This window comes from Lolium rigidum, chromosome 3 (assembly GCF_022539505.1).
Source record: "Lolium rigidum isolate FL_2022 chromosome 3, APGP_CSIRO_Lrig_0.1, whole genome shotgun sequence".
Classification (NCBI taxonomy): domain Eukaryota; kingdom Viridiplantae; phylum Streptophyta; class Magnoliopsida; order Poales; family Poaceae; genus Lolium; species Lolium rigidum.
Window position 1 is genome coordinate 154,947,634 of NC_061510.1, and position 27,919 is coordinate 154,975,552.

Genomic DNA, 27,919 nt, shown 5'->3' on the forward strand with positions numbered 1-27,919 from the left:
CAAGCCTAATTTGAAGTTGCTCATTAGGCTTGGAGAGGAGATAGTGTTCACTCTTCATGGCTTTGTGAGCCTTGTCTAGTTCATCTAGATCATTCACAAGTTTCTCATGATCAACACCAAATTTGGCCTTTTCATTTTTAAGCATTTTTTCCTTAGCTCTAGCAAGATCTCTTTCTTTAGTAAGCTTAGCAATTTCATCTTGAGGCTCTTCAAGATTTTCTGGTTTCTCTTCAAGAGAAGCTATAGTTTCTTGTCCTTCCTCAAGGGCATTTTTGAGAGCGACTATTTCAAGAGAATCCTCTCTCTCTATTTGACATTTTTTATCAAGGACATCATCTAGTTGTGCTAGACGAACCATGAGAGCCGAAACATGCTTTTTAGTGTCACCTTTCATGTTAAGAATGAATTCATCGAAATAAAGCATTTCTTGTTTCACTTTTAAGCTAGCATAATCAACCCCTAGAGCATTTGATATGTTAGGCATAGAGGGGTTAGGGGATGATACCTCGGAATATTTAGCCATGAGGCAGTTTTCCTCCTTCAAGTGAATATCCTCATTGGGGGATTCAATTGGTGATGACGAGTTGGTGGAGAGGGAAGCAAGAGCAACCAACCCATTGGACGTTTCATCTTCTTCATCATCATCATCCCCAGATGTGTATTCTTCTTGAGTTGATAGCATAATAGATGTGTCCAAGGAGGACCTTGCCATCAAGCAATGTGCATTGTTGATGTGAGGGTTCTCATTGGGGGATTCAAAGAGGGATGAAGAGGGAACATTGATGGTGGCAATGGCGGGCACTTCCTTTGAGGTCTCTTCTTCATCACTACCACTTTCATTGTCATCGGAAGAATACTCTTCCTTAGTCATTAGCACAATCCTTGATGGCCGCTTGTTCTTCTTATTCTTGTTGTAGAATTTCTTGTTCGGGGCCTCTGAATCTTTGCTCTTATCCTTGGGTATGAGTCATCCACCATGAGTTTCTCTATTCTCATAGGGGCATTCGGCGATGAAATGGCACTTGTCACCACAATTGTAGCAAGATCTTGATCTTGGGCCCGAGCTCTTGAACCCACTTGAGTTGTTTCTCTTGATGTTATCATCCTTTGCTTTGGATGGATCAACCCAAAAGGCTTTTGCATGGAATGCCATGTGGTCATTGTAGTGGTATTCCAAATCTTCTGGGTAGGACATGCTCCAAGATGTCCTATATGGTTCTTGAGTGTTCACTTCTTCCACGGTATTGACCATCAAGGCAAGATTTGTACCTCTTGTCATTCCAATAGCACGGTTGCGAGAATCTTGAGAGTTTTGTTCGGCCACCTTGAGAGCTTGCAACTCGTGCACCGCTTGTTGGGAGGTAAGTGAAGAATAGCTTTCTCTTCCAAGGAGACTCATGACATCAATGGGTTCATAATGCATCATGCAATCAATATACTTGTCCTTTATCCAAAAGTCATCAATGTGTTGGGCACCAATATTCCGAAAAGCATCGGCAATGGTGATATGCCTTCTATACATCTCTTGATGATCTTCATCCGGCAACCTCATGAATCCTTCGATTTGGTTCCGAAGATCACTATACTTGTTTCTCTTCATGCTTTCACTTCCCATGAAGCTTATGGACAAACCTTCCCAAGCTTCCTTGGTGGTGTTGAATTTCCGAACATAATACATGTCCTTTGTCCCCACACTTGTTTGAATCATGTTCAAGGCCATGGAGTTGAGTTGGTTATCAACCACGTCTCTTCTAGTCAAATTGTTGGGGTCGTAAGGGTTGGAACCTTCTATAATGATTATCCAAAGTTCCCTGGAGGCATTGCAAACGTAAGAGCGAAACTCAAATTGCCATGTACTAAAATCTTCAATATTAAAATTGGGCGGATCACCCCTAGTGTTTATATGAGGGTGGGGAACAGGGATATCAGGAGAGCGAAAAGGTGGAGGAACGGAAGAGTAGCTCACACCTTCACTTTCTCTAGGAGAGACCTTGGGAGTGTTAACTTTGTTTAAGTGATCACCATCCAAGGGTTGGCTAGAAGAGGGTAAGCCAATGCATCTCCCTTTTCTAACGCACCCTTGTCCCTTTCCTCTATGACGGGGATGACGGGGGGAACCGACGTCATAAGCTCAGAAATCATTTTCTTTATGCTTTCCATTTGAGCTTCCATGGAGGACCTCAAAGATGTTTCCATCAACTTGAGATCTTCCATAGAGACCAACTTCGCGGCCCCATCCGTAAAATTATCGTCCGGCATACTCTTAGGCGGTTAAGCCCGAAATAAGAGCCGATGCTCTGATACCATAAAAGGATCGTATGTCACACCTAGAGGTGGGGGGGTGAATAGGTGCTAACCAATTTTTAGTTCTTTTTCAATTTAGGCTTAACACAAAGGTAAATTCTCTAGATATGCAACTATGTGAATTTACCTATATGACAAGATCAACTACTAGGCAATATATAGCAAGACAATATATAGGGAAGCTAATAAGAATAGAGGTAACCAAGAGTGGAGCACGCGGAGACACATAGATGATTCCCGTAGTTCTTTACTTTTGACAGGAAGTACGTCTACGTTTGGAGGAGTGTGGTCGCTACGAAAGCCAGACCAACGCCACGAAGGCTTCACTCAGGTCTCCTGTGAGCAACGCTACGAAGGCCTAGACCACTTCCACTAAGGGATTTCCTCGAGGCAGAAATCGGTCCTTTACAAGGTTCTTGGGGCACACATCAACAACCGAATTGGAGGCTCCCAATATCTGTAACAACACAACAAAAACAACAAGAACAAATCAACCACAAACAACTAGGGTTTCCAAAAGAGGAACACTAGCAAAGGGGCCCTCAAGCATATGAGGGGGAAATGCAAATCGCTTCGGTGAAGATGTAGATCGGGGTCTTCTCCTTCGATTCTCCAAAGATCAAGAGCTTTGGATGGTTGGAGGAGGAGATCTTATGATTCTTGTGTTTCTTGAGGTGGGTCTAATGGTGGATGAACTTGGCAAGAATGAGCAGCTTGTTCCAATGGGGAAGCGAGATATTTATATGAGTAGACGCTCCAGATCTGACCGTTATGCATGTTTTTGTGTAACATCGGAAGTTCCGGCTGCAGGGGGCGGAAGTTCCGGCTGGATCCCATCGTGTCTGAGAAGATGCTAGAGCGGGCGCTGGCGGAACAAGGGCGGAACTTCTGGTGGCCGAAAGTTCCGGCCAAGTTCCGGCCTACGACCGGAAACGGGAGAAAACCCCCCTGGAACATACTGTAAAGAAAAACACCGTTTTCGGAACAAGGCTGGAAGTAGGGCGGAAGCTCCGCTGGCCGGAACTTCCGGCCTACTTCCGCCGTGCTTCTTCGGAGAAAACCACAGCAGAGCTTCTGGCAGGAGAATCTGAGCGGAACTTCCGCCTGCTGAGGCCGGAACTTCCGCCATGAGCAAAAACACAGTAGTAGTTCCAGTTTTGACAAATCTGTCCACTAGCCATGTTTGTAGTATAAAACCATGTACATGTCTACATCAACACACATAAATATGTACCTGTGTTGACATAAAACACTCAAAACCCAAAAGGGCAGGGAATGTTCTTTCAGTTACAACTCTACATGACATGAAAACCCTATTTTGTGTATTTTCAACTTTCAGGGATCTAAACGAAGTCAAATGGAACTAGGACTTTGGGGATGTCAATATTTCATCAAGAGAAACGTCTGGAGCACTTGGACCTCACGAGATGAGCCAGGAGGAACAAAAGAGACACGGTGGCGCGCCCAGTCAGGGGGCGCGCCACCGATGTTCTCCCCCCTCGACCGTCCGATTCGCTTGATTCTTTCTCCCACGGACTCGTATGACCTAAAAACCTCTATAAAAAGGACTTCCCGAGGCTTCCTCGAGGAGAGCGCTTCAGAAACACCGAAACACCAAAACAGAGCCAGAACCAACGAAGGTTGGACGGGGAAACTCCGCCGGAGCCGCCACCGGAGAGATCTTCACCTTCTCCAACATCTCCACCATCATCACCATGATGAAGGAGTAGTCCACCTCTGCACTTTGGGTTTTTGACATTAGCTTGATCTCTCTCTTGTTCTTTATAGATATAGTACCATATGAGCTGCTCAACATGATTATGGTCGTATATGTAATTCCTATGTGGTGGATCTTTATTCTACGATATTGATATGAGAGTGGAACCTATTATGTGTAAGATGTGTTGATATATGCATATCATGTACCCCGTTCTTAAGTACTTGTTCTGATCCAACCTGTATGCAAGAGCATGTGTGGGGAGAAGCGTGTATTAGATGAGCAACATGGTGGTAGTGATTGAATAGTGACAACAAGTTCAAGATCTACTATGATATTTACCTTTCTTTTGCTGTCTCACTAGGGATAAAGTGAATCCATGTGCTATAATTATCATGTGAAAGCTAGATAATCTTGTTTGTTCAAGGTAGTGTATTTGAGATTCAAACATAATGCCAAATTACTTAATTCTATACTCTGTTGATTCTAAATTCAAGATTGCTTAGAGTTTTCCCTTTATTGAGGAGTACAAGAGAATTGGGTTCCATCATCTCTATGTTAGGACGTAATACCCATAATACCCATATGAATGCTTATCAAACACATGTTAAAGTTCCACCAATATTATATCTTTGATGAATTGTTTCTGTCACTAAACTTAAAAAGAGACTAGATAAGTGAACCCATTAACCCTGGTCCATTTTAAATGAAGAAAGTCCATTTCTCGTCCTTGAACTTTTGAGGAAGTTCACATTTCATCCTAAAATTTATCTTTAGTTTAGAACGGGCCTTGAACTCTCGGAATAGTTCACTTTTCATCCTTTTTTGGTTTCATTGAGAAAATCGCTGACATGGAAAGAAGAAACAATCAACCAACCGAATTGTTTTTGAACTAGACCAAACCCAGGCTAGTTGAGATGTCGAACCCATCATCTTAATGAAAAAATGGAAACTCTTGTGTCCCCGAACCAGTCTCTAGCTCGCTCGATATATCTCTCTCTCTGTCTCTCTCTCCCAATTCACTTGAAGGCATGCTTGCCTTGCCTATCAACATCGTCCTGCCTCTGTGCTCATGCAGCGTTGCCTTGAGTCTTCTGCCACCAATGGAAGATAATTGCCTAGCTCAACCGGGGTAAGGACTAAAAGTGAACTATTCTTAGAGTTTAAGGGCCGTTTTGAACCAAACAAAAGTTCTAGGACCAAAAGTGAACTTCCACTAGAATTCAAGGATCAAAAGTAGACTTTTTTCTTTTAAATCATCAGAAACACCTTTCCAACACAATTACCACACTTTACATTGACTGAAATTTATTAATCTGAAAATACCAAAAATACATTCTCCACTTACACATACACACAAAATCCAAAAACCATTATCCTTTTACTGTTTTATTTAGTTTTCTTAGTTTGTTTCTGATATCACTTTTGACTCATAGGTGAAAAACATATATATTTCAAAATGTCAAAAAAATTCTGAAAAATAATCTAGGTGTACTTCCGGACATTATATGTCCGCACATAACATTTCGCGAAAAAATTGCATTTTTTATGACCTGTGTAAAAAAGACAATTTTCGGGCCTGCAAAATAGCCTTTTACGAGACATTGTTTTGTCTTTTTGGCACAACGCATAAAAATTGTCCTTTTCTCACAAAATTTTGTGTGTAAACATAGCATATCAAGATGTACACCTAGAAGTTATTTTCATAATTTTTGACATTTGCAAAGAAATTTAAATACATTATTTATAATAGGTGCATTTGCACCTATGAGCCAAAACACCATGTCCCGTTTGTTTACTTTACTTACTTTAAGTTATCCTTATATTTCCTATTACTAATACGAAACCTTTTGGTTGACAACCACACGTTGAAGTTGGGGACTGATAACCCAAAGTGCAGGGATCACCGCAGTACAATTTGATAAGTATTTGAGTCTCGAACGTAAACTATCTATTCTCTAAAGCCCTATAAGCCACTTATATAGCCTTATATGCAAATCTAGGATCTATTGTTTGTGTGTGTGAAGAGGTTTCTACTATAAAACTATAAGTGCCGAAAATAAATGCAAGGAGTAAAACTAATGCAAGAAAAGTAAATTGTAGTGAAGTGAGTACAGTGGAGTAACTCAAGGGAGCAAGTGTTCTGGAAAATTGCTATTTTATTTGTGTGGTTGTCGCAATTAGTGAAGCTCGGTAGTATTTTTAGTGTTTCTTGTAGAGAGGAGCCATAGATAGGTGTAGCCATATACATGAGAAAATACACCACTAGTGATTGATCCCAAGATCAATTAAGAGCAAACAAGAGAATTATTAAAATATAAAGTCCAACCACCGCTGTAAGTTTAAAGGTCCCCATAGTATTACCCCCCGTTGATTAACCATGAACTAATATAACGTGAATATCTAAGAATTGGGGCATGGTTTCTGTCAAGCTCCAGCTGTCCCTCGTCGTATCATCATGCAACGGTGACAACCTCGTGTATTCCCCAACATATGTGTGTGCTCATATATTAGTACAAGAGATCATCATAGAACATAACAAATGCTTATATGCAACCATCAACAAATTATCTCACAATTTCCAAGAACAAGTCACTACTCAAACAAAGACATAGAGGTACAACATATCATGGGAAAATGATAGATTTCCTCAAACATCATGTTTGCCAAGAGATTACAAAGGGTAGATGAAGATGGTGCTGAGGGTGTTGATGAAGATGATGATGACCACGCCGGAGGGGGTGGAGTCCACCGGAGGCGATTTCGGCAGTGGTTCCCCCTCCGATCTCCGGTGGCGGTGGCCTGCTGACTCCCTGTTTATGTGTTTTTGACTTCCGTTGCCGCCTCCTTGAGGAAAATCTGGGGGTCATATATATAGGGGTGTTTAGGTCAAACAAAGTCGTGGCAAGATTGAGGCTGATCAGACGGTCCAGGGGGAAACTAGCCCTGGTGGCGCGCCCTAAGAGGGTGGGCGCGCCACTGATCCTAGTTCCCAGCCCCTTGACCTCCTGGTGTCCCACTTTAGCTTATTTTTTCGTCTCAAAAATTCCAAAGTGTGGTCCCTGATCTTGCCCTTTTTCGAGTCCCGCAGCTCCTGGAAAGTTAAAAATACTAATAGAAGGTGTTTTCTGCCAGGCTGAGTTAAAACCAACGGAGAGGGGATTGTTTAGAAAATTCCCAAAAACAATACTCCCTCTGTTCCATTCTATAATGCCTATTTTTTTTTGGCACGGAAATTAGCGCAAGAGTATTTTTTACACAGGACCCCTAGCTAAACGATTTAAGATCAACGTAAAATTTGGGAAATCCATATCTTACTAACTTACCATAACAAATTTGGGACCTGAAGGATTTGGGAGCTGAACGGGGAGGGGGTAATTGAAAAAAAGCTAAGCTACAACCTTATATTCTGAAACAAATGCCAAAAATCTATAGGCACTATAGAAAGGAACGGAGGGAGTATAAAACATGGAAATAACATTATATAAGATGAAGATATGTGGAAATATGTGGCAATAAACTACAAGGTTCATGCATGCATGCATTTTACATGCATCAAGTACACGCACAAACTTTACTTCGCAGGTTGCTAGAAGAGGAGAAGAAGAATTCAACTTCTAAGCCAATTTCCCGAGAGTGCGATATAAACCCTTCAGTCACCCTTGTGGGTAAAAGACGCTTTCTACAACACTCTGCACCTGGAATCCCAACGATTTGGTACACACAGAGCTATTGCCACCAGTCAAGCAATCCCAATCCTTTGAAACCCTAGAAACTCAAAGCCGCTTAGGCTCGAGTTCATCGACCCCTCACACTCGAAGATTACAAGGTGAGGAGATATATTTCATTTTTCCACCATGTTTAGCTTGTTCTTGCATCGCAACACACCAGCGCCTCAAACATATTAATCCAATCGACATCACCATGAAGTAGGGTTGTTATCGACGACCAATGCCTGAACCTGTATATCTCTTGTTTGTTTGACGTTCTTACGCTATCGAATCGTGGTCGCAAAAACCCCGACCTACATAAAAATTTACGACCGGGAATCAAAACCCCGACAGGGGCAACACATGCTCCTCTTTCAAGTCCCTCTAGAATGATGAAGCTCGACGTCGAGGGAGATGACATGGACGCCAATCTAGAAGATCGTGAGGCCGAATAAGATGACTTGGAGGACGACAACATGAAGGTCGTCCTCCGCGGAGCCCACCATGTCGACGCTGGAGGTGGAGCCTCCATGTGTGCAACGTCCTTGGCAGTGTGCTGCATGACAACGTCTAGAGTGCGCCCAACACCCCCACCACCATTCGCGTCCCGCCTGGTTCTTGTTGTGTGGCATGACGTGCACATCTTCGTGGCGGACGAGCTCAAACTCCTGATTTCGGCCATCGTTGGGCGCCCAGAGCACCCCGCCCGGTTCCTCCAGCATGTGGTTTCGTAGTGGGCATGCATATCGTGGACCCACCACATCATTTCGGGCTCCGGCTCCGCCGTTAAACCAACGTTGCCCATGCTGAGATTCTAGCCTGTCGAGAGCCTCGTATAGGGAGGCGTGGGGTACCCATCGTGCATCAAGACCCATGCCTCATCGACGGTGAGATTCCGTGGCACGAAGCCGCTCGCAGTTGTGCCTCCCTGTGGACAGTTCATCGCATGTAATGTCGTTGGTTGTGGGGTTTTTGGATGGCGACAGTGTTTTTTGGGGGCTTCTTGGCGGCGGGATAAGTGGACGATGCATGCAAGGAGGCCGCTGCTATCATCAAGGATTATGTACCTTGCCACGTGGGGGAAAACGCAAAGAGGTCGAGACGCGTCGCCACGTGGGGAACCGACGAGCAACGAGTCTCTAATTAAAAGCTAACCGCACCTTTATTTTTGGTTGTCTGATCTTGTTTTCTTTGAGTGGGTCAGCCATCCTATGCGGCGGGTGCAACGGCTTCTTGTCCCCCAAGGCCTCGGAGCGCGGAACAGTTTTTAGGCTGCGCCGGACACAAATCAAGTTTGGGGGCTGCTCTTTTTTTTTGTTCGACGCCGTATAATCTTTTGGGGAAGCATCTGGAATGTGAAGCCTTGTACGCGGTCTTACAAACGTTTTTTCAAAAATAATAAGAAAATTCAATTTGTTTGTTTAATCATAAGGAGTAGTGCTTTCTCCATCCCTATAAAAGTTGCTTAATTTTATCAAGATACGGAAGTATATTTATATATTTTAATTATAGAAACATCTATATCTAGAAAAAAGATGTGCAACTTTCTTTAGACTGAGGAAGTACTATATTATATGTAATCAAATGTGGAAGGTCTCACCTAAAAAAAACTGTAATACTCTTAACTTGTATCAAAAAATTAAGAAATAAATAGAAACGGAATGGCAATGGATCCGGAAAAAGGCAGAAACGCATCCGCAACGCCGCGCGCGCGACGACCCACCGATTTTGATTCCCGTCCTCTCAGCCTTGAAACGTGTCACCGCGTCGCCACGTTGCACCCCACGTGGGACCCAGCCCCGTCTTCCCGTCCCCACGCAACGCAGCTCACCAAACACAAACCAGGTTCCTCCTCTTCCGTTTCTTCTTTTTTTCTCTCTTCCATTCCTACTCTAGCTTCTGTAGCTAGCTCCAACCCCGCTCCGCCTTTCTCTCTCTAGCTCCAGCTCGCTCGCTCGCTAGATTAACTCGCGGTCTGCATGGGCGCTGCTGCTGCTGCTCTGCTGCTTCGGGATCGCCGCCCCTCCTCCTCCACCCCGCATCCGCTCGTCGTCATCGTGTGATTCTTGGCCCGATCCATGGTGATGGCCAGCGCCGGCGTCAACAACATGCCCGCCGGCCCCAGCGCCGGCGCCGAGGGGTCAGACCCCGCCGCCGAATGCCGCCTGCGCAGGCGCCGACGCCTCGCCCTGCTCCGCCACGTCACCAGCACCTCCGCCGGCTCCGACGAAGGCGCCGCCGTCGCCGCCGCCGCGGGGGGCGAGGAGAAGGTGCAGACCGCGACGCCCACCTCGGAATCCTCCGAGGAGGAACCTGAGGGTGGCTCTGCCGCCGCCGCCGCCATCAACGTCGCTTCTGCGACGACGGCGCTTCCTGCCGATGCCGGGACGGCGGCCGCGGTGTGGCCCGTGGCGTTCGGCTCCGTGGCGCTGGCGGGGCGGCTGCGCGAGATGGAGGACACCGTGTCGCTGCACCCGAGCTTCTGCGTCTGGGCCGACGGCTCGCCCATGCACTTCTTCGCCGTCTTCGACGGCCACGGCGGCCCGCACGTACGTCACCCCTCCCGTCACCGCATCGCCTCACCTCGTTTTGAGCAGTATTCTATGAATGAAATTGCCGAAAATATCGTCTTCGTACAATATCTCCGCCCAGTTTAATCCGCAGTTCCATACTATTCGTACAGTAGTATATTTGCAGCATAGTCTTGCAGTAGTGTAGCAACTTTGAATCGAGTGATTGGTCTGTGAAAGAAGAAAAAGCTGTCGAGATCGTACCACCACAGCACATTCCAATCGCTCTGGTCTTCCACCTGGCCACATTCTAGCAGCTTCCACCCCAACTCCAGGTCGACACGTTTCCATTCCCTTTACCTAGCTAATTTATTTCCTGTCGACACACAATGGCATGCAGGTGGCGGCGCTGTGCCGGGAGCAGATGCACGCCATCCTGGCGACGGAGCTCGCCGCCGCCGCCCAGGGTCACGGCGGCGACGAGGAGGGGTCGTGGCGGGCGGCTCTGGCGCGGAGCTTCGCGCGCGTGGACGCGCTGGCGCCGGAGTCGTGCGCGTGCGGGCGGGCAGCGGCGGGGTGCGCGTGCCCGCTGTCGTCGGGGCAGAGGGGCGCCATCGTGGGGTCGACGGCCGTGGTGGCGCTCCTGGTGCGCGACCGCCTCGTCGTCGCCAACTGCGGCGACTCGCGAGCCGTGCTCTGCCGGGGCACACACGCCGTGCCGCTCTCCGAAGACCAGAAGGTACACACACACATATGACACACATGCTCCTTCCTGCCACGTCCGTACGTAGTATGTGTACAGTATAATGTACTCCATGGTGTACTATGTACATGTCTGGCTTTGATGAGCAACTTCGACGGGACCCCTGCACGATAGATACCTAGAGTCTGCTGGAGTTGACTGTACGTTGACCCCACGGAATGAGGTGTCGGCCGTCGGGAAGGGAAGCTTGTGGCCGTGGTTGGTCGCCGGGGAAAAGGAAGACGCGCGTCGCACTCCATGGAATCCACCTTGCTGCCCGCCGACGTGTACGGTGTACCGCTGTGCTATACAACAAGTCAACAACTACAACCATGGAATAAAGGAATTGTTGCCGAAGAATAAGCTTCAGATATAAGTAAAATAAGTATGCAGGCAGGCACTGAGCAAGAGCAGAGAGCTAGAAATACTGAGACGAGCACGAGTATTAAAGCAGGCCATGCAGTGGCGTTCCTGCCGTAAATAACCCTAAACTCGACGGGCATCTCAGATTGACCGGTCGCTGTCGTGCAGCCTGTCGCCGGCGCGGCGCCACGTGGTGGGTTGCTGGGCGAGCGAGATTCCTGGACGAGCGGGTCGCTTTCGAGGGTGGATGTAGGTGGACACGTGGTGGCTCCGGTACATCCACGTGGGGATACGGCACTGGCCGGCGGCGGGGTGTGGGATTCAAAGCACACACGCTCCGTGGGCCCCACGACATGGTGGGCCACATCTGGGTTGGGTGTTGTGGTGGGCAGCGGCGCCACCTGTGATCACCTCCCGAGGGACTACTAGTATAGAATTTGTATGGTTTAGATTAGACTTTGGAGTGAGACTTTGGCCACAGATATGCATGGGCATGGCGAACGCGCTCTCTCTCTCTTGCTTCTTTTCTACTCTGATGGGAGTGCAGGTCCCACCTACGCAGCTCGAGAACTAGCTAGGGCTTTACTAGTGATGAAAAAGGGGTTACTGCTCTTCCTTTGCTTTGATTTGCTTCTTCTAACCTTGCTTCATATTCTAAACTACGATCACTTCATGATTTACTTAGCAGTAGTGCGCTAGTGTACACTACCACTCAGCTATCTGCAAGTGATCGATGTTTTTTTTTTGCCGGGGCAAGTGATCGATGTTGACCGCAGGCAGTGGCGGAGATAGAGAACTATTGACCGTGGCGCCAAAGCAACCAAAACATATTTTTTAGGGGTAGCACTTATATGCTGAAAAATTATTATTTCATAAAGAAAATAAAAATTACCTGGTATCATGTGCATCCTGCAAGTTGCACTTGCATCCGCCCAACGCAAAGATTTTTTTTCAATGTTCATGGTCTATTCTCCTTAGTTAACTAATTCTTGGGAATTAATTAACCAAATGTGCAGCCGGACCGGCCGGACGAGAGGGCAAGGATCGAGGCGATGGGTGGTCGGGTCATGTTCATCAACGGGGCGCGCGTCAGAGGGATCCTCGCCATGTCCCGTGCACTAGGTATGTATTTACATCCCTTGTGTTTCTTGCCGATGTACATTTATTTTTCAGCGTTACTCGTGCGTCTTGATTTAATTTGCAAGGGGAGATCTTTTATTTTGTGTGTGCATGGAGAATGTGGTAATAGTAAGCTATGTGTGTAAGAGCCGGTAATTACGTGCCAGAGCGACTAGTCTAACCTTCTCACGAAACTAACAATTCCTTTTCAAATTTTCATCCAGTTCTAACCCATTGTTTTGTTACTGCCACACCCCCTACCGCGGTAGGGTTGAACTAGCTACGGTCGGAGCTGTCAGCGGTATCACAACCATACCGCCAAGTACCATGAAGGTACTAAGGCGATACCGTCAAAGCACTTGGCGGTAGCCCATTCAACCCTACCGCTAGAGAGTGTGTGGCTAGTGGTACCAAAAAGGGAGTTTGATTAAATTTTTCGAGAGAGGTCATCTTTTGTTGGAGTTTCTAAGAAATTTCAGATTTGTTAATATGGCCTTAGTTGCACTAATCTTGCAAGTTTTACTTGAAAGTTGATGATCTTTGTCTCATGTCTTTCACCTCACGCTAAACCAAGGTTTTTTTTCTCGGTAGGCACAAAATATCGGCGGGTACCGGTATTCCGGTATTTCGGAAATTTCGGAAATACCAGCCGAGATTTGTCAAACCAACTCACTATTTTGTTCAAAATTTATATAAAATTTAAATTTAACCAAATTATTTAAATATCGGAGAATTTCGTTCGGTATTTATTTTTCTCGGTGGTAACCGGTAAAACCGGTTTTCGCCGAAATCTCGGTAATTCGGCCAAGAAAAAAAAACTGCGCTAAACTAGAGCTCCTTTCTCAAGTAATGTCATAAGGCAGACGGATTTGTAGTTTGTTGTTATGCATGTGTTTTGTTCCCACCAACTTCCGGTGAGTAGAAGCAAACACGTGTTCCAAAATGAAATACTCCCTCCGTTTACAAAAAAGATATCTTAACTTTGTCTAAAATTGCATTTATCTACACACTAAAACACGTCTATATACACACAAATTTAGACAAATATGAGACATCCTTTTATGAACTATAAAAAAAGGTGTGATTTGATTTTTCTGAACATCGCATCTTCTTAAAGAATGATAATAACTGATTCCTTTGCATCTTGCAACCTGTATGCCAACTACGAAAATGCTGGCTGATAGAAAATCTACTTCTTCTGCCTCCTAATATAAAATGCTCTTATTTTATTGGCTATAATATCTTCTTATATCATAGAACCACGGGAGTACTAAGGGCTTCTTTGGGTCACAGGATTACGAAACTCTGGAATAGTTAAAACACATGAAATTTGATAGGATTGAAAACAACAGGAATAGTTATTTGGATGGAACACAGGAAAAACATAGCAAAAGGTTCTCGGTCCTACGCGAATGAGTGTAAAAAAAGGTTAGTGGATCTTGAAATTCCTATGAGATTAATGTGTAGAAACGGAATCCATAAGATTTTTGCAGGTGTTATTTCTTTGATCCATTTGAAATCTTTCAATCCAAAGGCGCCTAACTAAGACAACTCCTTCTTACTTTTGCACGTACTAAAATAATGTCCTGTATGTTTCGTGTCAGCAAGCTTACAAATACGACAATGACATGGTCCTTTAAGCTTTATGATGAAAATATATACATCAAGTAAGTTTCTTTCAGCGATGTCGTGGATAAATACAATAGATGCACGGGGTTCGGTGAAATTAAGTTGTGTCTACACTTTCGTTACATGGGAGTTGCATGTCCATTCGTGCCAACTTTGTGTGTATTAGATTATGGATAGCAGAGGATGGAACGAATAAGACCATCTTCTAATCACCCTCTGGTGCATGCTAATTACTTGGCAGTTGCTGAGTAGCTAGCTAACCAGTCACATCACTGGCTTGACAAGCTGCGCCATGCCAATTGGCTGAATTATCAACAAAGTTAATCACTGTGGGTCTGTGGAGTATATCTTCCTTGCCGCCCTACCCACTCAAAGTTAAACCTCTCAGGTGCGTGGATAGAGTTGTTTCAGTTAGTTACATTATCTGACATGAAAAAGAACAAAGATCAAGTAGACACGAAAGCCACACATGTTCATCGCCGATTCATCAAACTGACTAGTTTCGTTTGTAGCAACCATACTAAAATATGTGGGATAGGTAACTTTATTAGACTAGCAATGTTATCTTCTGCACTATGCTGAGTTACCTATGGTGATGTTACAATATTCCAATTTGTGCCACGTTGTAGCTTGAGCAAGTAGCCATAGAGACAGCGTCAAACAGATTTATTACTAAAAAGTTATCCGTAACTACATTGAGATCAGGGATCCACTACAGAAGCATAGCACTTCTCCTTATTTTATGTATAGTCAACCTTTTGAGGTTAGTACATACTTAATGTTGCTATTTCAATGTTTATTATTTGTTACTTCTTCTGGCCCAAATTAATTGGCGTAGCTCAAAAGAGCAGTTGTAGTAGACATAGTATATGACTGCGCAAATTAATTTGCGCCGGAGAGAATAGTATTTTTTCAAAGTAGTGAGTGCAAATCTGGATATGTAAATATTTGTTTGTAGGTAGGTGTTATTGTTTCCTATATGTTTTTGGTACTTCCATATTGGAAACGGCTTCTTTGACAAGCAAAGGGCCCGTCCTAGAGTCAGCCCCTTTCTTGTGTCCGTTGGTGCTTCGTCCTCTGCAACGCCTCTCTCTTCCTCCCCCTCTCTCCCGCTCCCCCCTCTCTCTCTCTCAAGAAGGGAATGCCACGCGTTCGTTGTTGATGACGGGACCAACTGTATGTCAGTTCTCAGGATTTTTATCCCCAAAGCCAAGCTTCGAGAGTCACCACCTTCAACAACGACAAGACGCACCCGCGCGTCGACATTACCTGATCATGTTTCTTGTGATTCCACCAGACCGTGCATACTCATCATAAAAGCCACCTCTACTATCATCACTTGACTGGCTAATGACACCTCGCTAGCCTGATACCATGGAGGAGATATTAGAATCCGGGAAGTCACATAACGCCCTGCTATGCTACCTTTGGTGCAACAACAACACATATGATTTGGCTCTTCCACAAGAGATACCGTGCATCAGGCATGACATGATGCCTCGACATGCATGAGACGTTATGCATAGCGTTGAAGCGTATATGTGAATTGCCTAGCTCTTTTCACCAATTTGGACTTGCGTTGGCTAGTGCATGAAGTTTGACATGGTATCAGAGTCTTAGGTACATCTTGAGTCTATTCACTTGTTGACTCCCTGCATCACACATGGAGGGGTGCATCACACATAGAGGGGGTGCTGAAGTCTATATGTGGATTTTCTAGCCCTTTTCACCATACTTATGGTTGCATTGGCTAGTGCATGAAGTTTGACACGTAGCACTTTCTAGCAACATGCATGACTTGACGCCTCCATGAGATACGTTGTGCGTAGCATCTGCCGAGCTGAATTGAACCTGATCTTGAGGTGGAGGGGGGGTCCGTACCATCGCCAGACTTAGAAGCTTTGTGGTCCAATAAGAGAGACATTCATACCGCCATTGAGCTCAACAACACGGAGTCGAAGGTCATCAACATCTCTATATCCGACCGCCGCGTCGTTGACACGACCACGGTGGACGCCGCCATATTCCCAAAATCATATGCCACCATCGGATCAAGACGATTGCCATTGCACCATGCTGACCATACGACTATGATGCTCAGTCGCCTCCACTGGGACGCAACATCGAGTAGGACTTTGATCGGGCTAATATCATATGAACGCCACATGACCGTTGCCCGACGATTGCCTTAGACTATACCTGGGTATTTTTCAGGTTGGGTCGGGCAAAAAAAGCCCGAGGCTGAAAGTCTAGGCCCGAGCCCGGCCCAACTGTCGGGCCAAGAATTTAGGCCCGAGCCCGGCCCGAAGCCCAAAAAGGGCCGAGCAGCCTGGCCGATCTTTAGTAAAATGCGTATTTCGTCAGCCCGAGGCCCGGCCCGTACCGACCGTCGAGCCAACAATTCAGGCCAGAGCCTGGCCTGATGTGCAAACTTGGCCTGGCCCAACCCAAGATTTTCGGGCCGGGCTAGGCTGCCCATGCCTAGTTTACCTTAGACAAAGACCGAGACCTAGATCTCATCACCAGACCATGCAATCTCTCCTCGAGAGGAATGGAAGAATCCCTCTGCTGCCACACTAAGAAAGCTTGTCAATGGAAAGGGAAGGAGGGATTGGAGAAGAGGTGTCGGTGAATGTGGCTAGGGTTACATAGGAGAGATGAGTTGAAGTGCTCATCTCCTGTTCATTATAGCCACTCATGATGGCTTTACTAATCTTTCTTTTCATAATACTTTGACATGAGGCTTGTTTGAACCTGACTTTCTTTATTCGGTGTGCTCTGCTTAACATCATCGATGAAGCTATTTTTGAGAAGGTGGTAGGGTGAGAAGGGTTTCGGCCCATGGGAAAGCAAGAACATGAATGCATGTGTTCACGGATTTTGAATGAGTTGGATGGATGGACGAGGGTTCCTATGAGACAGGAGGGAGACAAAACATGACAAAGAGGAGGATAAAGGAGATGGGGCCGCCTATGGAAGCATCCGAAGCCTAGGAACCAGACGTGCTGAATAAGGAAAGACCCATCTAAGGAGCCGATATAGACATAGTAATTGTAACTGATCCAAACTGGACTGTGAGGTCTAGCCTCCTATATAAAGGCTAGGAGGAGCCAGCGGAAGGACATTGAATCATTGTTGTAAACCCTAGCTTTGTTCACCATCAGTATACTGTCGGATCGCCTTGTTTTTTAATAATCCTACGAGTTCACCAACGCACCTCTTTCCCCCAAACCCTAAGTCCATTTCCATGGAGATTGCCGAGGTGAACCCTTGTCAGGGGGTGCCCCTCTTGATGGGGAGATAGGGGGTGAAGGAACGAGATGTCGCCTAGAGGGGGTTGAATAGGCGTTTTAAAAACAATAATGGATTTGGCTTGCAAGAATTCGGAATTAAACTAACGCTTATTTTACATGCACAAAACCTAAATAAGCTAGGCTCAACTAAGTGTACCAACAACTTAAAGCTAAGAAAGATAGCAGGATATAAATACTTCAAGCTCTATAGCTGCCACAATGAAATAAACTCAGGTATAGAGATAACCGAGGCACACGTAGATGAAGATGTATTCGTGTTCCCTTACACGCCGTAAGGTAGGTCACGTTGGAGGGATGCAGGTTACCACGAAGGTCCCCTGAATGCCATGAAGGCTCACCTTCTTCTTCAAGCCCTCACGAACACTAGGGCCTTTTGCTTATGGCAAGCTTTTCCTCCACTCCGGAGATGACAAGCTCATCAACCACTTTACAAACTCCATGAAGGAGAAGCCCGTGGCTCTTCACAATCTTTCACGGAGAGTTCAACCGCCAAGCCAATTAGAAGGTCACCCTCCAAAAGTAACAAGCTCATGGCCACTCGAATGAATCGTAAAAAGAATGGTGGAGGTGAACCAATGAATCTAAGATCTAGATCCCCTCACTTAGATGAGGAAATGATTGGTGGAGATTGTAGATCTAGATCTCCTCTTTCAAAGCCCTCAAAAGGATGCAAGAATTATATGACAGATGGGAGAGGAAGCGATATTTTTAAGTTCAACAATGGTGGGAGAAAGAAGCTCAAGAACCCTACGAAACATTCGGGAAGAAGGCCCCTTCTATAGGGATGCCCAAATATAACCGTTTGGCCGCTTAGGTCATTTCCCACTTTCTTGTTACAAAGAGCGGCCCCAGAACCGACCGCTCTTTGTTACAAAAAAAACGCACCCTTCGGTTTTCGTTCGGTCCTCGGGTCAGTTGGACAACCATGGAACTGGCGGAAAACCGTCCTTACAAAAAAGCGATATCTTTTGCATCTGGACTATGATTTTAGCAAACTTGGGCTTTTTGAAAATCTAAGAACAAGCTCCTATCTAATAGAGACTATAGGACCCAAGAAGGAGCAAGATATTAAATACCAAAAGTGGAGAGATGTGAAACCTCCAAAAACGAAGAACCGATAAAACCTCTATCCTCGAAAACGAAATAGACATCAAATCATGTCTTCATGTTCATACGGATTCCATTTTCAATAAACTTGGGCTTGTTGAGAAGCTAGCTTAACTAAATCATGTCTTCATATGCCCATAAACATCAAATGAACAAGAAGGTTCAAGCATTTGATCTTCTTGAGATGATTATCTTGAACTTGCACTTCCAACCTTGTAGACGATCACCACTTGATGTCATCTTCTCATGGTCTATATAAAATCTTACTTTTGATCCATGCCTATGCAAAGATATCTAACCCTTATAAACAACAAAAAGACACATATATAATGGTTTAGTTGATAAAGCATAATTGACAAAGCTTACCATACCACAAGATCCCATGTGTACATTCTTTATGCTTCATCTGTTGATCAACTTGAATCCAATCTTCATGGTCAACCTTGTGTCTTTTCATGCTCTATTACAATATCTCGAGGTACATAAAGAACTCTTCATTTGATTGCATGCTCTAAATCTTGGTCAACCATAGCTCAACTAATGAGTGTATTATGACATCAAATTAGAGCCATGTGTTGAATTCTTCTCTTTAAATAAAACTCTCAAGATCTTGATCATCCATGGCTTAACACATAATCTAAAGCATGGCTTATTTGAGTTCCACACAAGAAATCCATCTTAATTTTGATCGTACCATATTTATCTCTTCAAATCAATGATATTGATGCCAACACACAAGATATATCTTTAACTTCATTGCATCGATACTTGAATCTAACACATGGTCTTAAAGCAATAGCTACGGAATATCCATTCATATAAATCTCAATGAAAACATTAGTCCATAGAGATAGTCATTAATTACCAATACCACACATAGGGGCAATATAACCTTACACGCGCATCAAAATGAGTGTGCAAAGTGGATTGGAATGAAATGTCAAGGGTGGCAAGTTTCCTTTCTAAAATCACTTACCACGTGGTACCGCTTGCTATCTTTTGGTGCACATTATTGTGGAGGGATTACCATAACTATATGGGGATAGTTTCCCATAAAGGAATGTCTACTTGTCTAGTGAGATGATGGAAATGAGGAAACGACATCGTGCTAAAATGTTGCTAGACTTAATTTTAGAACTACCGGCGAAGTTAGCCATATGGAGGCAATACGGAGGTATCCTATCTCGTACACCTAATGATGGAAGGACAAGCTAAAAGGACGACAACCTTCGATTCGATTGAAGGGTTCTTCAAGGGCATTGGGCTTCGTCGGAGAAACTTCATGGGCAATCTAATTGCTATATGCTGCATCGATCAGAGGACCAGAAGCATGTGACTATGGGTGGTCGGTAGTGGAATATCTTGACATGGAGGGTCATTGGTTAATCGTTGATGCAGTAGCTGAGATCAGCTATGTAATTTTTTTTCAGAACTTCGTGTCGGTAGACATGATGTGTATGGCTTATGTAAACTTGTTAAGTGGAATGCATTTGTTCGATGCAGAGGTAGGAATGCAATAACCCTAAGTAGAGGAGAGGTTATTATCAGTGTCAAATACTACTCATGGGAGGGACGAAGTGAGACTTTGTCTATATCCTAGAGCATATTTCAGCTTAGTGGTTAGTTGTCACTCTATAGTTTGGATGCCCATGACGATAGTATTACTTAACCAAATTACCCCATATAATGACTTTGATATTCTTGGAACTTTGAAAGTATTTCCCTAATAGTACGTACCACGGTACCAGGTACAAATAAAGTAGTGATTCTAAATCTGCGATGGATTCAAAAACCCTGCCGGGTTCATGTGCCATTATGTCCGTGCATATCTTGCTAAACCGTAAACTCAAACTTGAATTCTTCCTCCCATGCTAAGTTAGTATTTTTAGTCCAGTTATCCTTTTCTTCCCATGTTATTGAGTATTGGCAATGACAAGGACTACAACGACAAGTCATCTTCACAGCCGGTTAGAGTGAGGGATCGATGCCGCCAAAGCAACACGTGCCCCGTTGGCTATGCCGTATGGTTCAATGAGTGGTAGGAATGTCCATATGGTGCAATAAGCGTTTGCAGTGAAAAAACACTCCGCTCCACTCAGAAATAGATGACTTTTTGATATTGAAATGGTATCTAATATGTATCTTTGACTATTACTTTTTGTACAAATACGTTAGTAGAAAATTGTATTATGAGAATATTTTTCATGATCTAACCAACCTAGATATTGCCGCTTTCTAGGGAGTCATGTGTATATACAAAAGGAGGGAGTATAATTTGAAGTAATGAATGGGTTTATACTTCCTAATTGAGCTCAAAGGGTATTTCTTAAGAGAAAATCATCTGACTATATCTTTCCATATTTGGTTTAGTCTTTGGTTTTCCTATGCGTATAAGCCATCTGATATTTTTCTCGGCGGTAAAATAAGGAGCAGTCAGATATTTCTAGATATATTTTCCCAATCAGTTACTGAATGGCTGTAGCATTTCTGTTTCTTTGTGTCCAAAATCATCAGTTAATGTCAGGGAAATTTTAGGAATGCAATATTAATCATTTAATTTATGACGAGATTGGAAAATCATCAAACAAGAATCAATGATTTTGCAGGCTGCTAATCCAGATGTTTTCACTTTTCAAATTACGTAGTGCTGTAAAATTATGGTTCAGTATCTGGATTTATGATTGGTGTTCCATCTGAATTCGGTATTTTCTTCATTTCTTTTGGTTTCATCAGGTATTACCCCAGAGCTTAGGCACACTGAGGTTAGCTAGATTTAACTGCACACTAATCTGCTTACCATTTCACGCCAAATAGTAAGTTATGTACTTGATACTGAAAACAAGTTACAGCAGCCCTGTCTTTGTGAAATATAAGTCATGCCATACCTGGATGTACCAAAGGGTATCAAATATTTGTAAATTCATAAGCATGCTTCCATATGTTCATCTTATATTTTACCCAACAGTGAAGCAACTTGAACAGTCATTGTTTCGTAGCAGAGCTATTCACTAGGACTAGGTTCTACTTACTCTGTAGCAGCCAGGATACGGATGGGAAAACTCATGATAATTGGTAGCATGGGGTGAATCGGTATATCTGATCCAATTCTGGATGGAACTATTTAGTTTAGCGTGCTACTGCCTCTTGCACCTCTCTAGTTGGCAGTTACCGATTCTTCCATTTTCCCCATTTACATCGGTTACGTAGCTGTTGCACGAGCACAACCAAGCCACCTTTGTTGAAGATATTAGTTGCAGCAAGTCTGTTACCCTTGGTATGTCTGAATATCCTATTTGTAAGACACTGAATATTATTTAGTCTGACAAGTATACGTATGAAGATAATGTAATGTTTCCAGGTCCTACTTATCTGACAGCTCTAATTTCCAGACAAAAATATTTCATTTTGCTGATATTTTCTGCCTTTTATTTCCTCTGACTTCCCTGGAAGTCCCATTGTAAATAATCTTGCTTCCATCTAATGGAATGGCAAAGCGCCTGCCTTTTACTGTAAAAAAGATACATATTTCATTTGGTTAACCAATAACGTGGATCCTTTAAAAAAATTATCTTTAGCAAGAATGTGACCACGTACTGATGCATTGCCCTCTTCGTCATATGGATATTTCATATATTCCCTAAGAAACAAATGATAGTTCATAAATGTTTGTAGGACCTAGGGCATGGTTAAAAAATGTTGGAAGAGAAGGAAATCAAATGATACTTGCTTTGTTTCAATCGATATGTCAGAACTGTTTATCTGAATAATTTTATAAGAGAAGGAGAACACACATACCTGATGTGGTCCTTTCAAAGAAACAAAATCGCATAAATTTTAGTTCTTATTTTTTGAAAAGTTCCTTCATATCTACAAGAAGTTCATTTCTCTTTAGGATATAGTTTTATTCAGACACTTGTATAAGGTTTATTTCTATGTAGTACTATATATTATAATTATAATTCTTACACTTAAAGTATTCGATCTCATTTGGCATTTAACTATACTTGCAGGGCACAAGCTCCTGAAGCCTGAAGTCATATGTGAGCCGGAGATCACCATAACCACAAGGTCGGACGATGACGAGTGCCTGATCCTTGCGAGCGACGGGCTGTGGGATGTGATCTCCAATAAGGTGGCCTGCGACGTCGCGCGGCAATGCCTGGAAGACGGAAGCCCGACAAGAGCGCGCACAGCTGAGAGCGGCGAAGCCGGTCCCAGCAGCAGCGGCGCACCAGTAGCGCAACAGCCAGAGCCTCGCTGCTACCGTGCAGCTGCTCTCCTTGCGAGGCTCGCCCTTGGAAGAGAGAGCTCTGATAACATCAGCGTGGTTGTGATCGATCTGAAAGCGAGGGGTTAGGCATATGATATCAGATCAGCTTAGACTTTGCAGACAAAAAATCAGCTTAAACTCTGAGATTTTCTTTGTTCTTTAGATATTTAGCTCCTGGTTCTTCAGTGGCTGGTTGGTTATATTCGGCGAAAAGAGTCCGTTAAACAAATTAGTAAGTAGAGTGGATGAAACATTGCCATGGATAGAGAAAAAGACAGGGAAAGTGATAGTTTATAAATGGATGCATGATTGCAAATGTACAAAATATGATGCTGACATTTATGTTCAATACAGTTCCCATTTTTCTCATGGTGGTTCTGGCATTTTGCACTCTCTGTGGTTAGGCCTATGCATTAATAATTGATTTTTCCAAGCTGTACTTGTCAAAATCCTTGACCCAGATTGCAGAATCACAAATTTCTTGGTTTGGAAAAAGTTGAGATGCAGGTCAGAGAGCAATGCTTTCCAAGAGCATTGGGTGTTGGATTGCATGGATGCAGGGCGGCTCACATGACCATGTTCACTCACATCTAATCCCAGTCCTGAACTGAAACTCCAACTTCTCACTTGGTACGTCCGAAGTTCAGAAGTTATCATTTCTTGGAGCGACTTCAAAGTTTTCCAGTAATTCTTTGTGGATTCAGAGCTTAGAATCTTACATATACAAGTTTTTCGGTAATTGTCTGTGGGCCTAGTCACCTTCTTGGAGGTGTCATCATGGCCCTGCCCGTGCTTCCCCATCTTGAGCACCGAGGAAAACCCTAGATCCATCTCCGGACTGGGCAGCGGTGGCGTCGTTCCATCTTTGGAGGCGGTGCTTAGATTATTCGTGGTACCCTCGGTGCATCAGTTGGAGCCGGTGTGGCTGCCGCTCAGAGCGTGGGTTCTCGGGGTGTAGTGTACAACGTTGCGGACAATTCTTGGCCGGCACCTACCCCCCGTTTGGTTTGGTCCTACCGTTCACTTGCGGGTGGGCGATGCCTTGACTTGTGCTAATCTGGATTTGGAGTCGGTCTTTCAGTGTGTTTCCTCCTCGCCATTCATGGTAGGAGACCGTGCAAGGCAAGTTCTATTTGTGTCGGGTAGCCTTAATTAACGTTGCACCAGCCATCTTGGATTCTTCTTCTATGAAATGTGATACACCTGTTACGATATTCTCTAGAAAAAAGAGTTTTCAAAGAAAAAACTTCAAAACATTTGTACATGTACATGTATATGTGGGATTATACAACAACTATGCAAACAACAATATATTCGTTCCTGAACTGCACAAGGAAAACGGTGTTCAAAATGAAAGAAACTCAGGCTACTAAATTCCGACTCGAACACTACATATAACATATCCACACCTATTACAACTTAGAGTTCTAACATAATCCAATGCGTACACAATATTTGACGGAAACTCAACATATACTTCATTCGTTTCATATTACTTGTCGTTGATGTAGTGGGTTCATTCGTTTCATATACCCCAACAACCACTATTGCAGTAGATTAGATTACGCGCTTGTGCTTGGGGTTCTTAGTCTCGCGGCTGCGTAAAGCTCCCTCAGCTTGCTTGACAGCCACATGAGACTCTCCCTGTCGTTTGATCTTTCCTTAACGATCCAGAGCTATCAAGGTAGTTTTAAAGATGATATTAGCAGGGTGTTTAATCAACTTTTTCTCAATGGTTAGCTTATTATGGACATTCCGAAGAGCCCATGACTGCGCAAGGAATAACACCTAAAGTAATTTGCACGCGCGTGCTTGTGACGGTAAAGCACACGTCCGTTGGGAACCCCAAGAGGAAGGTATGATGAGTACAGCAGCGAGTTTTCCGTCAGTAAGAAACCAAGGTTATCGAACCAGTAGGAGATGAAGGCCACGTGAAGGTTGTTGGTGAAGGAGTGTAGTGCGGCGCAACACCAGGGATTCCGGTGCCAACGTGAAACCTGCACAACACAATCAAAATACTTTGCCCCAACTTAACAGTGAGGTTGTCAATCTCACCGGCTTGCTGAAAACAAAGGATTAAACGTATGGTGTGGAGAATGATGTTTGCTTGCAGAAAACAAAAGAGAACAATGATTGCAGTAGGTTGTATTTCAGATGTAAAAGAATGGACCGGGGTCCACAGTTCACTAGTGGTGTCTCTCCAATAAGATAAATAACATGTTGGGTGAACAAATTACAGTTGGGCAATTGACAAATAGAGAGGGCATAACAATGCACATACATATCATGATGACTACTATGAGATTTACTTAGGGCATTAGGACAAAGAACATAGACCGTCATCCGGCATGCATCTATGTCTAAAAAGTTCACCTTCGGGTTAGCATCCGCACCCCTTCCAGTATTAAGTTGCAAGCAACAGACAATTGCATTAAGTACTGTGCGTAATATAAACAATACAAATATCCTTAGACAAAGCATTGATGTTTTATCCCTAGTGGCAACAAGCACATCCACAACCTTAGAACTTTCTCGTCATCGTCCCGCATTCAATGGAGGCATGAACCCACTATCTAGCATAAATACCCCCTTTTGGAGTTACAAGTATCAACTTGGCCAGAGCCTCTACTAGCAACGGAGAGTATGCAAGATCATAAATAACATATATGATAGATCAATAATCAACTTGACATAGTATTCCATATTCATCGGATCCCAACAAACACAACATGTAGCATTACAAATAGATGATCTTGATCATGATAGGCAGCTCACAAGATCTAAACATGATGGCATAATAGGAGAAGACAACCATCTAGCTACTGTTATAGACCCATAGTCCAAGGATGAACTACTCACGCATCAGTCCGGAGGCGGGCATGGTGATGTAGAGCCCTCCGGTGATGATTCCCCTCTCCTGCAGGGTGCCGGAGGTGATCTTCAGAACCCCCGAGATGGGGTTGACGGCGGCGGCGTCTCTGGAACTTTTCTCGTATTTTGGCTCTCCGTACTAGGGTTTTCCGATACGAAGGAATATATAGGCGAAGAGGCAGCGTCGGGGGAGCCAGGGGGTGGCCTCCCCACACCTGGGCGCGGCAGGAGGTGGGGCCGCGCCGCCCTATGGGGTGGCCCCCCTGCTGGCCTTCTCCGACTCTTCTTCGATCTTCTGGAACACTCCGTGGAAAATAGGGCCGTGGGCTTTTGTTTCGTCCAATTCCGAGAATATTTCCTGTGTAGAATTTCTGAAACCAAAAACAACAGAAAACAGGAACTGGCGCTTCGGCATCTTGTTAATAGGTTAGTCCTAGAAAATACATAAAAACATTATAAAGTATGAGTAAAACATGTAGGTATTGTCATAAAACTAGCATGGAACATAAGAAATTATAGATACGTTGGAGACGTATCAGCGCGTCTAGTGAAACTGGAGATAATGGCATGAAACTGAGAGAAGTTTGCCAGGCACCGGTTACAACCTAGGAGTTGGCGAACCACGCTCCAAGTAAATTTAGCTAGCGAACAGGAAAATAATATGTGCCGAGCATCCTCAGGGGCATCACACTCGCACGTCGTTGGGCCATGTCTAATAGCGATCTGCAGCTGGAAGGAAGTCTATCCAGGATTAATTGCCAAGCAAAACTTTTGATTTTTAGAGGCACCTTAGCATTCCAAACGTCCTTGTGGTATGCAACCGATGCCCTTGCGACAACTTAGCATACATGGACTGAACAGAGTATGTGTCTGAAGCGTTAAGGTGCCAGGTCACCTTGTCCTCGACGGGCCCGTGACAAAGCCCTCAAGACAACTCAGAAGCTGCGACCCGCCACAGACAATGGCGGATTTTCGTAGATATCAAACAACCGAGAGAATGCATCTTTCAGCGGCGTCTCCCCGATCCAGCAATCCAACCAGAAACAGGTCCGACGCCCATCGCCGACCACATGTTTCACGTCTAGTTTGAAGAAGTGCTTGACTTTGTGGATGTTTATTCCAGAACTGGGAGCCTCCTTTTCTGGAACCCAAGAAAAGGTCACGAGCGTCTCTATACTTGGCCCGAATGATAGTAGCCTGATGTCTACGCACGCTTCTATTCCTGTAGACAGTGTTGGGCCTCCAAGAGCAGAGGTTTGTAGAACAGCAGCAAGTTTCCCTTAAGTGAATCACCCAAGATTTATCGAACTCAGGGAGGTAGAGGTCAAAGATATCCCTCTCAAGCAACCCCTGCAATTACGATACAAGAAGTCTCTTGTGCCCCCAACACACCTAATACACTTGTCAGATGTATAGGTGCACTAGTTCGGCGAAGAGATAGTAAGATGCAAGTGCTATGGATGAATATGAGTAGTAATAACAATCTGAAATAAATATGGCAGCAAGTAAACATGCAGTAGAATAGTAAATAAACGGTGATTCGATATTTGGAAACAAGGCCTAGGGATCATACTTTCACTAGTGGACACTCTCAACAATGATCACATAAATAAATAACTTCTCTTCAATTGTGCTACTTTCTCACACTCTTTTGTTGGATAACAAACACCATTCATTGTGTAGGGCTATAAAAGCACACCTCAAGCCGGAGTAAACAAGCTCCACAACCTCCGGAGTTCATATTTAAGTAACCTCTAGAGTGCATAATAGACCATTGCAATTTAGACCGAGTACTAACATAGCATACACACTCGTCAACAATAGCTATGAAAGGGGGAATAGATCGCATCAATACTATCATAGTAATAGTTAACTTCATAATCTACAAGAGATTACAATCATAACCTACGCCAAGTACTACATGATGCACACACTGTCAACATTACATCATGGAGGAGGAATAGACTACTTTAATAACATCACTAGAGTAGCATATAGATTAATAGTGATACAAAGCTCATGATCACATAAAGATCACACCATGGGAGAGAGAGATGAACCACATAGCTACCGGTAGAGCCCTCGGCCTCGGGGGAGAACTACTCCCTCCTCATCATGGGAGACAGCAACGACGATGAAGATGGCGGTGGTGTCGATGGAGATGACTCTGGGGGCAATTCCCCGTCCCGGCGGCGTGCCAGAACAGAGACTTATGTCCCCCGAAACGGAGTTTCGCGATGGCGGCGGCGTCCCTGGAGTCTTT

At 44.3% G+C, this 27,919-nt stretch overlaps 1 protein-coding gene across 1 annotated transcript; it reads left to right on the forward strand.

Moving 5' to 3' along the window:
• Positions 1–10,181: 10,181 nt before the first annotated feature.
• On the forward strand, positions 10,182–22,986 carry LOC124698457 (probable protein phosphatase 2C 37). Its single transcript, XM_047230941.1, has 5 exons — positions 10,182–10,280; positions 10,642–10,787; positions 10,848–10,980; positions 12,363–12,468; positions 22,526–22,986. The coding sequence occupies exons 1-5, from the start codon at positions 10,182–10,184 to the stop codon at positions 22,870–22,872; spliced, it is 831 nt and encodes a 276-aa protein (XP_047086897.1). The 3' UTR covers positions 22,873–22,986.
• Positions 22,987–27,919: the final 4,933 nt, after the last annotated feature.

Coding starts and splice junctions, on each gene's coding strand:
- LOC124698457 (XM_047230941.1), top strand. CDS start 10,182: ATGGAGGACACCGTGTCGCTGCACCCGAGCTTCTGCGTCTGGGCCGAC. Junction 10,788..10,847: donor GTGGACGCGCTGGCGCCGGA/GTCGTGCGCGTG, acceptor GTCGGGGCAGAG/GGGCGCCATCGTGGGGTCGA. Junction 10,981..12,362: donor CGCTCTCCGAAGACCAGAAG/GTACACACACAC, acceptor CCAAATGTGCAG/CCGGACCGGCCGGACGAGAG.